General features: G+C 54.7%; 1 protein-coding gene across 3 annotated transcripts in view; it reads right to left on the bottom strand.

Moving 5' to 3' along the window:
- The window catches only part of PPP6R2 (protein phosphatase 6 regulatory subunit 2), a 112,832-nt gene that overhangs the window by 6,236 nt on the left and 93,691 nt on the right, over positions 1-12,905 (bottom strand). For 2 of the 3 annotated variants that reach the window (XM_051962598.1, XM_051962599.1), the window contains 10 exons: positions 10,766-10,969; positions 10,117-10,181; positions 7,263-7,378; positions 4,833-4,918; positions 4,332-4,412; positions 3,616-3,713; positions 2,236-2,293; positions 1,827-1,954; positions 1,075-1,265; positions 29-194 (listed from right to left, as the gene is read on the bottom strand). In XM_051962598.1, the coding sequence (XP_051818558.1) occupies positions 29-194; positions 1,075-1,265; positions 1,827-1,954; positions 2,236-2,293; positions 3,616-3,713; positions 4,332-4,412; positions 4,833-4,918; positions 7,263-7,378; positions 10,117-10,181; positions 10,766-10,969 (1,193 nt within the window). The remainder of the gene's footprint in view (positions 1-28; positions 195-1,074; positions 1,266-1,826; positions 1,955-2,235; positions 2,294-3,615; positions 3,714-4,331; positions 4,413-4,832; positions 4,919-7,262; positions 7,379-10,116; positions 10,182-10,765; positions 10,970-12,905) is intronic. The other variant, XM_051962600.1, reaches the window with a different exon arrangement.

A 12,905-nucleotide genomic window follows, 5' to 3' on the forward strand; every position in this document is an offset into this window, starting at 1 on the left:
AGGGGCCCTCCCGCCTGCGTCTCCTTACCAGCAGAAAGACTGGAAGTCTGTGAACTTCGCCCAGCCTTTTTCCTCTGAAGTGGCGGTGTCCGGAGCGGCTGCATCCCACACACGGGAACCGATGTCCATGGCCACACCTGAGGGAGGGGGCTTTGAATTTACTGGCTCATCAAATACAGCTGTCCATCCAGAGCCTGCAGAGGAAGGCGGAGGGGGAGGGAGGGAGGAAGGGGAAGGGGGAGGGGAGGAAGGAGGTGGGAAGGAGTGGGGAGACAGGTTGGAAGGAGGAGGAAGAAAGGAGGAGGGAGGTTGGAGGGAGGTCGAAAAGGGAGAGGGGAGAGAAGTCAGATGAGGGAGGGAGGGAGGAGGAAGAGGAGGATGAGGAGGAAGGGAGGATAGAGCAGTGGTTACTGTGACTACAGCTGGGTCCTTGCTACGGGAGGAAGGAGGGAGGAAGAAGCCTGTATCTCATCCAGATGTGAGGCCTGAGCCCAAGGCTGGACCTGCTCTTCAGAACAGGAGCCCCGGGCCCAGGCCGCCCACTGGAGAAACCCTGGCTGGATCCTTTGTTGACCTCTAATAACAGGGCTTTGGGCCCACTTAGGTCCGTCCTCCCAGAGACGGGCAGGAGCACTGCAGCAGAACTGGAGCGTCTCCTGGCTCTGGGCTTTAGGGACACCTGTTACTGAACCCGGGAACATGTATCGGGGGGCCCGAGGGAGGCCAAGACCCTGCAGCTGGACCAAGAGGAGCCTTTTGGGCCCCAGGCTTCTCTGGGACAGGGTCTGTGCAAAGCAGGAATGGATGGAATGGGAAGGGCGAGCCTTGGGGGATGTCACTGCCCTCCCCAGGCCCCCCTGACACACCGGGAGACCCCAAGCTGCGCTGCCTCCCTCGCGCAGGCGCAGAGCCTACAGGTGGTCTTCTGAAGAACATAAATGGGTCCGGCCCAGAGCGAAACCGAACTCACTCAGCGTCCTTGGGACCAGGCTTGGCAAGGAGCGGGGTCTCGGGGAAGTGAGCCAGCTCCACAAGGTCCCACACACCCAAGCTTTCCCCGGGAGGTCTGCTCACCTTCGGAGGCGGCCAGGTCTTCAGCCTTCAGGGTGAGGTTGGTGGTGCTGCTGCTCCCCGAAAGAGGAATGCCGGCCCCGTGCCGGGCCTCCCCGGCCCCCTCCTCCTCCTCCGAGTCCTCGCTGCCCTCCTGATCCCCGTTCTCCAGATTGCTTTTCCTGGAATACTCTGAGGTATGTGAAGCACCAAACCTAGAACAGACACAGAGTGAGCAGGAGGTGCCCGGGGGTCGGGTCTGCCGGCGCAGGCCTTCTGTCCTGCGAATGCTGTGGGGGCGTGGGCCGTGCAAGAGGAGGGGCTTGTGCCCCGAAAACCTGAGGGGAGAAACCCGGCCCTGACCCGAGGCCGCCTGCCAAAAGCCGCCTCCTCAGACTCAAAGCCCTTTCCCTCGTCCCCTCCAACAGGGAGGTGAAGCACAAATAACTGGAAGGCCATCTGCAGGGGGAAGGGACAGGCCCCGCAGGGAGGGAGGCGGGGGTCTGCAGGAGGGCGCCTGGGCAGAGGGCCGGCTTTCAGGCTGACTGCAGCCTCTTTGGGCATTGTCGGATTCCTCGGGCACAACCCCTTTTGGAACGAAATGAGGAAATGGTGATTCTCAGTCAAAAGTGACGTTTGTCTTTAAGTAGATGATAAGGCAGAGGAGGCAGAGGGAGGCCGTGGAGGCTCAGGGTGCTGTCGGAGCTGCTCAGAGGCCAGGGACAAGGGCCGAGGCCGCAGCCGGTCTGCATCGGCTGAAGAGGCCGTCACCGTACCTGGTTCTGGATTTTGCTTGAGTTGCATAGTTGATTTCCTTGTCCTCCCAGATGTCTTCTTCATCCTCGTTGTCATCGAAGGGCTGGATCCGGTCATTGCAGCACGCTTCAAACAGAGATGCATTGGGCTGAAACAAAGTTTGGCGGACATTAGCTCCTGACACTCCCCCCCAAAGCCTCCCGGTGAGGAAGGGCAGGGCCGTAGGAGGCCTCTCCGAGGAGGGCGGTCCTGGCCTGCCTGAGTCAGGGCCTTCCTGGGGGCTGCTCCCGTTCTCCCCGTCGTGGCCTCTGAGGCCCCAGGCCTAGAACCAGAACACTCTTCCCTCTCTTTACTGACTTCGAGGACTGGCGGCCTCGGCTCTCATGTGGGCCAAGAACTGCTGCTTCCGGCTCCCCTGGGCCCACTTACACTGTCATCGTCGGCGTCAATGGTGAAGTTGATCTCAGCAATCCTGTCAAAAGGGGCGCTGCAACAAAGACAGAGGGAGCGCTCAGACGGCGGGCCGGCCACTGGCCCCGGGCGGCCCAGCTCGGCAACCCCAGGGCAGACCGGTGCGAGGCTGCTGGGCTCTGGCGCTGGCCGGCTCAGCCCTCGGCTTGCTTTAGCCCGGACCTGTGTGGTAACGGAGGGCCTGCCCGTTTGGCAGCTCCCCGGTCCCAGTGACCTTGGACTCGGGCCTCCCTCAGCCTGACCCCGCTGTGAGGGGTGATAATCTTGGGCATCCTGAGTCACCTTCGGGAAACTTGGTTCCCTAAAGCAGAGCCTGGCTCCTTTAGGAAAAGGAAACGCTGCCTAAGGGCAGAGGGAGCTGAGGGGGGAGGGAGGGGACTTCAACCTTGTCACAGTGCTGGTTCCCACGGTAAGAAGAGTCACAACTCAATGGGACACAGCTGCGTCCCAGCCTCAGTGCTGGCGAGGAGGGATGGGCCCCTGCCCCGGACCTACCTGCTAAGCAAACACACCCAGGGACGTCTCATGACGCAACACTGAGCGCCTAAGCTCTCGTGGGACCGTCCCGGGGTTTCCTGATAGCATCTCAATGTAGGTAAGGACCCTCCTCTACCACCTGAAGGCTTGTAAAGCTCTTTTTCTACTCGGGAAGTCCACCAGAGCCTAGGCTGGACGGCCCCGTGTGTGGTGGCAATGAGCTGAGGGGACCTCAGCGGGGGAAGGGCTGAACGAGTTACAGCGTGTGCAGGGAAAATAACAAGGCAGCCAGGAAGGGTCGAGCTTCCTGAGTTCAAATCCAGCCTCAGACACTTATTATCTGTGTGATCCTGGGGATGTCACTTCATCCTGACTGCCTCAGCTTCCTCATCTGCTTAATGAGCTGGAGAAGGAAATGGCCAACCCACTCCAGTATCTCTGCAAGAAAACCCCCAGTGGGGTTATGACCAGCCAAACATAACCGAGCAACTAAATGGCAGCAAAGCTGTTGTTGTGAAGACAAACAGCTCTGAAAGAACTGGGAAGTCTGCCCCGCACAGGGACCAGCCACAACGGGAGAGGACTCTGCAGGGAGCCGGCCCCCCATGCCACCCCCGCCCCTCCTCACACAGGGGCACGGCCAATGCAGGCAACCGCTTGACTATCCGTGTTGTACCAGGATCTGCTCTTCTTGCTTTCTCAATTGGGGGTGGTGGGGAGAGAACTGGGGGCTGAGCATGAACTCAGACTGAACTTAAAGAAAAAAGAACCTGGGCCAGACTTTGCTGGGATGGGGCAAGGCTGGCCAAGAAGCCAGAACTGACCAGAAACCAGCTGCATCAATTAGCCTGACAAACTCACTTGATATTATCATCCTGGTCTGCAAATTCTTCATCATTGAAGCCGAACTGATCCACGAAGTTAGCCGTCATCTGCTGGATCTGGTACTCAGAGAAGGCCTGGGGAGACGGCAAGAGCCCAGTCAGAAGGGGGCTGAGGCCCGTGGGCCTGGCCCAGGGCGGCTCCGAGCAGGGCCGGCCAGGGAGCTAGAGACGGGTCGTGCTGTTCCTCCTGGGCGGCCAGGCTGCTCCTGGCCCTTCTCGGCAAGCGCCTCGCTCCTTCAGTCAAAGCTCAGGGACAAGACTGCCAAAACTCAGGCGCTTTCTTGCAGGTTGTCCACAATGTGTCTTGCTCACCCAACCTCAAAGTTTCCCATTTATTCCCCACTTCCCTCACAGTTATAAGGCCCATGTTCCCCTCTTAGAGAGCCTTTCCCAGTTCCCCCTGCCCCAGCCCCGCCTTGCCCTCCCCTCTCTGTAGTGTCAGGGGGCAGATGCAAGGTGGTTGGAGAAGCTCTTTGACCTCCCTAAGGTCACTCCGGCCACTAGCTGCAGAGCCCTCTCCAAGGAGCTGCCTCTGGAGAACAGCTACGAGGGGAGGAGCCCACGAGGATCCTGACCCTGACCCTGCAGGAGAAGCCAGAGAGCCATGCCTCTGACTTCTCCCGTGGCCCTCCACTGCTCTCGCCAAACAACGCGCCTTCTGCACCCAGCTCCAGGACCGGGCATGACCCTCACCTGCTGCAGGGACAGCTCGTTTGGAAAAGCGCTTTCCATGTCCTCATCCTCGCTGGAAGAGTGAAGATGGTGAGTGCTCACCTGCAACACAAGTGGGAGCACTGTGTGGGGGAGCCCAGGGGACACTGCCTCTGGCCCTAGGAGTGTGGCAGGGGTGGGGAGGGGGAGCTTCACAGAGGGTCACCAGAACAGAGCCCAGGCTCATTGGAGCGTGCCCTCCAGGGCTTCCAGGCCTCAGCTGCTGGCGTCCAGCACAACCACCCGGGTGCTGCTCAGTCCCTACTGGCCTCCTGGAGAGCCACTCCCGAGCAGGGCCTCCCGGGCACACCTTCCCCACAGCCAGGACCAGCAGAGGTCCAAGTGACCACCGGGGGCCAGGAAACAAAGTGAAACGCTGACTCTCCCGCTTCCTGCACCTGAGGGTCTCTTTCTGGCCATGGCTTTGCTCCCCGCAGCCCCCCACGCCTTGAGGGAGGACCCAGAGCCCCCCGGGCTTCTCACCAGGTCGACGGTGTTTTTCCGGTTGGTCTCCGGCAGCGTCTCCTCCACAAAGCTCTCCCACCGCCCTCGGCAATCCTCGGGAAGCTCTGTAGGGACAACAGCTCTCGCTGGTCAGAACAGCTCCTGGAGCCGAAGGGGAGATCACACACCCTAACGTGGTGGATCCTGGAGCCGGGGCTGGCCAGAGCGGCCAAGCCCGTATCTTAAGGCTGAAATAGTCACACGAGCGCACAAAGCCCTCGCCCCCCTCTGGGAGATCACAGCAAGAGGGCCTGCTCGTGTGGGGGCGGGGCACTGTCATTTTCTCCCCCCAGGATGGCAGAACTTGTGCTGCCCATTTAAACGGACGAGCCAACCCGGGCGTGCTTAGCCAGATGCTCATGGGCTGGGGCAGAATCCCCGAACACTAAGCGGGCCAGACCGAGGTCTGTGGTCACTGTGTCAGGCCGGCTGCCATCCTCACTCGCTTCCTTCCCAAGCGTAGCCCGCCCCCCAAAAGGGCACAGGTCTAGGAAGAGCCAGGCCTCCCCAAGCAGCCGCGATGTGGCTAAGTGTGCCAGTCTGCCCTAGTCCTGTAGAATCCGGGCGGGGGGCCCTCCCTCCACAGCCAGAGGATCTCAGCGCTGACGGGGGTGTGCCCCTCCCTGTGCAGCCAAGCGGCCGAGGCCAGCCCCTTGTCCACAGTGCACATCTTCCCTCCAGGCCCTCCGAGCTGCTTCCGCGGGCTGACTGTGTGCACCTGACATGGCCTGCGTGCTTTTCCCCATCCTGGGTACCCAGAGATGTCTGTTGTTATCACCACCTCGGGTCCCAGAGTAAGCGGGCCGCGCTGACAGCAGCAGGCCCCCCGCCTCCCACATCCAGGAAGCTCTGCCTGCTCGGTGTGGCCCACGGCCACTGGTGCCACGTCCCAGCCAGCTCTTCCTGATTTCTAAAGAGACAGAATCCTGCCAACTTAGGGCTCCTCCACTTTGTCCTCCTGAAATGGCCTCTTGGGTCACAGGGAGGGTCCTACACAGAGAGCTTTCTGCTTTCCCAGAAGGCATTTCATCCAGCTCTAGTCCGGATTGTGCAGATCTTTTTGGAACTGGCCTCTGGGACCCAGTGAATCCGCCTGGTGACAACTAAAGATTGGGGTGGGGACGCCATCAACGCCTGTGCTCAAATCACTAACAAAGTCTCCAACCTCAGGGAGGCTCTTTCACAGGAAGCCGCCTTCTAAGGTGCCGTGGAGTCCAGTCACACAGAGGACACATCACCTTAGCCCGCATTAGTCCACCTGCATAAACCATTTCAGATAAAAGTAGAAACTTGGGGTTTCCTGTGAAAGAACCACTCATTTCTGTCATCCTCCAAGCTCTGTGGCCGTCTGCAAACAGGAGGGACTCGGGGTGACTATGAGCCTTGCCGGGGGCCCTGCTCCAGACAAGGCCTCCCATGGCAGACAAGACCTTCCTGGTCAGGCTCCTCTCTTGAAGCACAAACTCCATCGAGTCCTGCTCAGTCAGAAAGGTTCCAAGGAGAAGGTGGCGATGGACGTCACCCAAGGACGAGACTAACTCTCCATTGGAGAAGCCACTAGGTACACCAGCATAATCCCTGCCCTTGACCCCTCAATGGATCCATCTGAAGCACCCACCCTTGTAGGCCTTTGGTCAAAATCCCCCTCCCCCCTCCGCAGAGCTGCTTAGAACTTGGATTGGATTTTTAAAAGATAGCCTTTAAATTTTCCTCTACTTTTTATCCTGACAGAAGTAATCCTGGGCTTTCAAAGGCCCTGCCGGCAGAGGATAAGTTCAGTCAGGTTTGAGTAAGTTGGCTCAATATGGTCCAGCCCTTCCCCCAGACCCTTCTTCTCCCCAGCCATCAGGGTTGCCCCTCAAAACCATTCCCGTGATTTGGTTTTCTAGCTACCTGATTCCTTATGTGCTGGCTCCCCCAATAGAATGGAAGCTCCTCAGGGGCAGAGAGAGCTCTCTCTTTGTTCCTGACTCCCCAGCACTAAGCCCTGGGCCTGGCACAGAACAGGAGCTTGAGAAATGCTTGCTGATTTGCCATCACTGCCCTTTGCTCTCATTCAGGATGCTGGTGCTGGGATCTCTGGCTAATGTGCTCTCTTAGGAGGGAAGGCGCTCCCCATCAATGGCACTTTCAGCTGGATTGATTAATAACACATGGGGAAGCCGTAAGGGATCACATCTGCCTGGGCGGCTCTGAGATTCTACAATTCTGAACTTCAAGAACAGCCTTTGAGACCTGGGAAAGGGCAAAGCTGGGCAGGAGGGAAAGCAGCAGCTGTGTCTTTGTAATGTGTTGATGGCATGAGACCCGAGAGGGACTTTATCATGGAGACCGGGAATTAATCATCTGGAGTGAAGGTTTCAGGAGCTGGGTGGGATGAGAGGACAGTAGAAAACAGGAGCCCCGTACCTTTGATGAATGAGCAGATCTGAGACCGAATGGGGCCCTTCTCCATGTTCTGGACAACAGCGTTGGCTATTCGGGTGAGGTGGCCCATGTTTCCCCTCCTCATCCCGCCTTCGGCCCTACAAACAAAATCATCAGAGCCAGGAGTCAGCTTCCCACCTCTGACAAAGTAACATAAATAGAGCTGTTGTCTCTGCAGCCACTTTTGAGTGGCAGAGCCCGGGGCCTGCTCTAGCTCATGGGAATGAGGAGACCAAGGGTCAGGGAGGTATCAGACAGGGACCGAGCTGGCAGCCTCCTTCCCTTCTGCTCCATTTACTGCCCAACTTCTTAGGGTTCTCCCTCAGAGAGATCAAGGAGCCATTTTCTCATTGATCTCTATTGCTCCGCTTTGCCCTGCCAAAGTCATCCTGGAGAGCTGCTCCAGGCACAGTCTTGATGGTTAGAGACCTTCAGAGTTCCCCGACAATATACAAGACATTTCCCTCCTGAATAAAATCTCGCCACTTGACCTTCAGGATCTTTCCCCAGTCTGGTCTCAGGCCTGCCTCTCAGAGCCCTCCACCCGCCTTCCCTCATCCTCTCTCCCTCCTCTAAGGACATCTATTGACTGATCTGTGTGTGGTGAATCCTGCGAGGGGACGCTCTTGGAGGACAAGGAGAAAGAGGCTCGTTTGTGACTGTACTTCACTATCTCATCTGGGGCTGGACACATGCCATATTTTCCCATGTGATGACACCAAGTGAGCATGGCCGTCCCCTCTCTGCAGGCTGAGAGTGCTTGGGCCTCTTAGGGCCCTTCACAGCCACATCCTGGAAAGATGTGGGTGTACAGTGTGGTGTCCTCTAGCAGAGAGCAAGCGCCACGAGGTCAGGGCCTGCGCCTCTCTGTAGGGCGCTCCCCAGGGCCTAGCAGAATCAGGCACTCTCTTGTTGGATGAAAATTTAGGTCATGGGGAAGTCCTAAAACCACTCCCAGATTGGGGAAGAATTTCAGGTTTTACTTCAGAGCATTAAGGAGATAAGCAGCAGAAGGCAAGAATGAATATATATCACCGGGCCCTGCAGACACAGGGCCTAAGATCTCAAGATTTTATTTGTTCTGAGCAGCTCTATAAAAGAGGAAGCCAGCAGCAGGGGGAAGCCGCCGCTACCGAACTGGCCGAGAGTCCCGTCTGGCCTCGGACACTCACTGTGCCCCTGAGCAATTTTCACTTAACCTCTGTTTGCCTGAGTCCTTCCCTCCCTCTTAAGCTTCTCTTGTAGCTCAAATGAGATCACATGGAAAGTCTTTCAAAGAGTAAAATGTTATGGAAATTCTGGCTATTGTTGGCACCCTCACTGATATCGAAGAGGCAGGCGGGAAGGACCCACAACATTCCCAGGTATAAAGTGAAAAACAACGTCCACAGCCCAAGGTAGATGGTGGCTGTGTCTCCTGGCTGGAGCCGTCTGATGGAGTACTACTGCCCAGAGGCAGGGGCCCGAGTGGGTGACAGTGCCCCATACAGTGCCAGTCTACCACGGGCAGCCCCACAACAAGGCCTTTGCCACTTTCTAAGTGACCAAGGTAGACAGACTGCCCTCTGGGAGAGGGCTGCTCACATATTCCCATCAGCAGAGCAGACCCCTGCTTTCCTGGTGACCTTTCCTGTGGCCATTTCTGCAGCTCAGAAAAGAATCATGCAGAAACTCAAGCGCCAAAGGCAAATGAAAAGTTGGAGAGAGCAAAGGTGGCCCCCGTTGCAGAGTGAGTGGGCAACTGGAAGAAGCTGCAGTGAAGGAAATGAGATGGGGAGGGCCTGGACCTTCCTCAGGCTTGGTGCAGCTTAATCCTGACCTCTCAAGGGCAAGGATCCCTGGTACAAGACCCTGTTCAAAACTGGGCAAATGGAACTAAGAATCTCCCTGCCATTTCTTTTCTACTTCAATTAATGAATCAATGAGGTACGAGGGGGCTCTCTTCTTCCCAGACTACACTCTTTCCAGAATCCCAGACTTAACCAAGGAGATCTCTGCAAGACCATGGGGCTCCCGGAGGGCACCCTTCTGTGGAAGATGCTACTGGCTCTGCTTGGCCTGTGCTCAGTCTGCCTTCCTGACGCTGGGTTGGTGATGAGTGATCAAAGAGCGCTCTGTGCCCCCTATTCTTCATAGCATATAAAGACTGGGATAAGGCAAAGGGAACACCTGGGGACTGCAGGCAAACACAGATGCATCCATCAGCGAAATCATCGAAGGCATTGTTCAAAATGCACTCGATGATTGTTTTTCATCTAAGGCCAGGAACAGTCTGAGCATGTCTGTGAACACTGAGAAGCCACCGAGCCACCCGGAGCTCCAATCAAGCACCCCAAAGCCCAAACCAGCCCTTCTCCTGTCCTCGGCTGCTCCATTTCTGTTATTCTTGATCAGTCCTCTCCCCTTCCCACACTCACACATCAGGTCCTGTCAATTCTCCTCTTTGTACACTTCTAGCTCCTGGCATTTCCTTGCCATTCCCACAGTCACTGCCTCCATCCAGACCCTCCTCAGGCTGCAGCTTTCACTGGAGTCTGCACTGTCCTGCCTCCATGTACCCCCTAACTGGCATCTGATCCCTTCCACAATCCGTCTCTGAACCACATCTCACGACGGTCCCATGACTCCTCCAGTCCCGCTCCTGTGCCTCTGCTTGGGTCCTTCTAGCCACTCCAGCCCTTCATGACTGTCCCCTCCCTCCTTTATAAGGTATCCCAATCAGATGCTAGTCTCTCCAGGGCAGGCCCAAGTCTTCTGCTGGACTCCCTCGGGGAGAGGAGGCCTCTGTTTCATAATTCACAGAGAACCCCTCTCTCGCTCCCACCCTGGTCCTTACTGGATTCTGTCGTTGGCTTCCCAGGCATCCAAGATCCTCTGCACCAAGTGGCACTTCTGGAACAGCTGGAGGAGAAGACAGAACATCCACTCAGACCCCAAGGCAGCCTGAAACGCCTCCTTGTTCACTGCTCAGCCCTCTCAGGATCTGGTTCTGACTCTGAGGGCGGCACCCACAATTTGAGAAGTCAGAAGTGCAGCTGGGGCCTCAGGGAAGGCTTCCTGACCCTCACCTTTACTTCAGTCCCTCCAGGACAGAACCTCCCGGGGTTTCTAATCTGATGCAAAGGCCAGAGCTCAATGTACTATTTAGCTCTTGCCCAAGTGGTTATGTTGGGCTGGAATGGCCTCCTTCCCCACTCTGTGCCAACCCCATGAGAGGAAGACCAACCCTTACCTTGCCCCTCACAGCAGGGCACCTATTCAATGTGCATGAAATAAGGCAAGGGCCCCAGGGTCTCTGCAGCTTCTCTCCTAGAGGAGCTGGGGAGCTGAGAAGGCTGTTGACTTGAGGCAGGGGCTTTCCCATAACCCCACAACCTCCCGGAGGTTCTAAAGGCCCATTGCCTCGGCCCTAGCTGGGCCCTGCCTCTGACGTGGCTGTCTCCCCGTCCCCCGGCACCTCCAGAGGCCCTGCCAGCCGGACGTACGTGGGTCACCATCACGTTTTCACAGATGATTTCTGAAGACTCGTTTTTTTCCAAGTTTTCATTGCCACTGTTTATGTCCTCTCGGCAATCAGAGTCGCTGGTTGAAGATCCTCCTTCCCGGCCAGAGTGAGACAGAATGGCTGCTATGCACAGCTCCACTTGGAAGTGCAGGAAGTTATTCCAGGTAAACTTAAAAAACAAGTCCTAGGACAAAAGGAGACCCACAACAGCCTCTCAGACTTCTCTATGGCTGCCAGCGTGGGAAACCACCCACTCGGGCCTGCTCTGTTTGCCAGAGCTTCACCTGAAGCCCCCCAAGGGCTCAAGGGGAAACTGAGCTTCAGCCCCTTCGCCTGCGTAGGTCTCAAATAGCGCTTAGCACATAGCAGGCCCTTGCTGAATCTACCCTTGCTTCCATAGGACCCATTCCATGAAATGTCTTCTGAATCCTAAGGTGAGTGAGTCTCGGCACCCACGGGGGTTCCCTGGCCTCCAGAGCTCTGCTGGGACAGATCTGTCCCAACCTCCCTATGGGTGATGCCCCCTGCCCACCAACTTTTTCTCCTCCTGTTCTCATAGAGAGTGTGCTATTTCTTAGCATACATCATGGCACTTAATTACAGTCTCCTAATGAGCGGCAAAAGCCAGCCACAAGGTCGGCGTCCTTTATTCCTAGGGAACACTCACTTGAGTCTAATGCAACAGGGGAATAATGGACTTTCCATTCCAAGAGATCCTGATGAAAAGACCAGATGTTTTATATTCCCCCAGTAGAATGTAAACTCACTGAGAGCAGGACCTGTCTTTCAGCATCAAGCATAGTTCCTGACACATAATATTTAATAAATGCAAAGTGATTTTTTGATTAAAATTTAAAAAAAAAGAAAGAACACCAGAGCTTTAGACAAACTCTCAAGTTCAACATGAGAGTAAAAAAACACAAATGAATCATCATAAGAGACAAATCAAGGGCAAACTGCTCACAGTCTAATGTGGAAAGCAGACGTACAGCTGGTCCATGTAAAGGATTTACAAAAATACCTTTAGCTCTTTTTCAGGTGTCAAGGACGAGAAGCTGAGGGGTACCTATTGACTAGAGAATGGCTGAATAAATGATGGCATATAAATGTGATGGAAGACTATTGTGCTCCAGGAAATAATGAAAGGACTGTTTTCAGAAAACTTGGGAAGACTTGGGTTAACTAATTCAGAGTGAAGTAAACAAAACTGGGAGAATAATTACATAATGACTATATTGTACAGACAAAAACTCTGAAATTAGGAACTCTGTTCAGCATGAAGGATTCCAGAGAATTAATGATGAAACATGCTACCTACTTCCTGACAGAGAGGTGAGAAATATGGAGTCAAGAACCTCACCTTCTTTCTGCCTCTTTCTGTCTGTCTCTGTCTCTGTCTCTGTCTGTCTGTCTCTCTCTCTCTCTCTCACACACATACACACACAATTTTTTTTTTAGACATGAGCAATGTAGAAATTTGTACATGTTTATAAGAGGGCTTTTGTTTATCTTTCATTCTATGAGAGGGTGGGGAGTAGGGTGAGGTTGAAAGGGGAGTGAGTGCATTTATATGGATAAACATTTAGCTTTAGTTTTTTGTTTTTTTTTTAATTAAGAATTGAGACTTCCAATCAATGCAGTGAGCAATCATGATTCTAGAAGATCAATAATGAACAAGTCTATGTACTTCCTGACAGAGAGGTGATGGACTAATTTGCAGAGTGAGATTTACATTTTTGAAAATGGCCATTTCGTGACCAGCAGGATGAATACAGAGAGTCTTGGAGAGACTTACATGAACTGATGCTAAGTGAAATGAGCAGAACCAGGAGATCACTTTCCACTTCGACAACGATATTGTATGAGGATGTATTCTGATGGAAGTGGATTTCTTGGACAAAGACTCAATTTCAATTGATAAATGATGGACAGAAGCAGCTACAGCCAAAGAAAGAACACTGGGAAACGAATGTGAACTATTTGCATTTTTGTTTTTCTTTCTGAGTTGTTTTTTACCTTCTGAATCCAATTTTCCCTGTGCAACAAGAGAACTGCTCGGTTCTGCACACATATATTGTATCTAGGATATACTGCAACATATTTAACATATATAAGATTGC

This window comes from Antechinus flavipes, chromosome 5, assembly GCF_016432865.1.
Source record: "Antechinus flavipes isolate AdamAnt ecotype Samford, QLD, Australia chromosome 5, AdamAnt_v2, whole genome shotgun sequence".
NCBI lineage: Eukaryota > Metazoa > Chordata > Mammalia > Dasyuromorphia > Dasyuridae > Antechinus > Antechinus flavipes.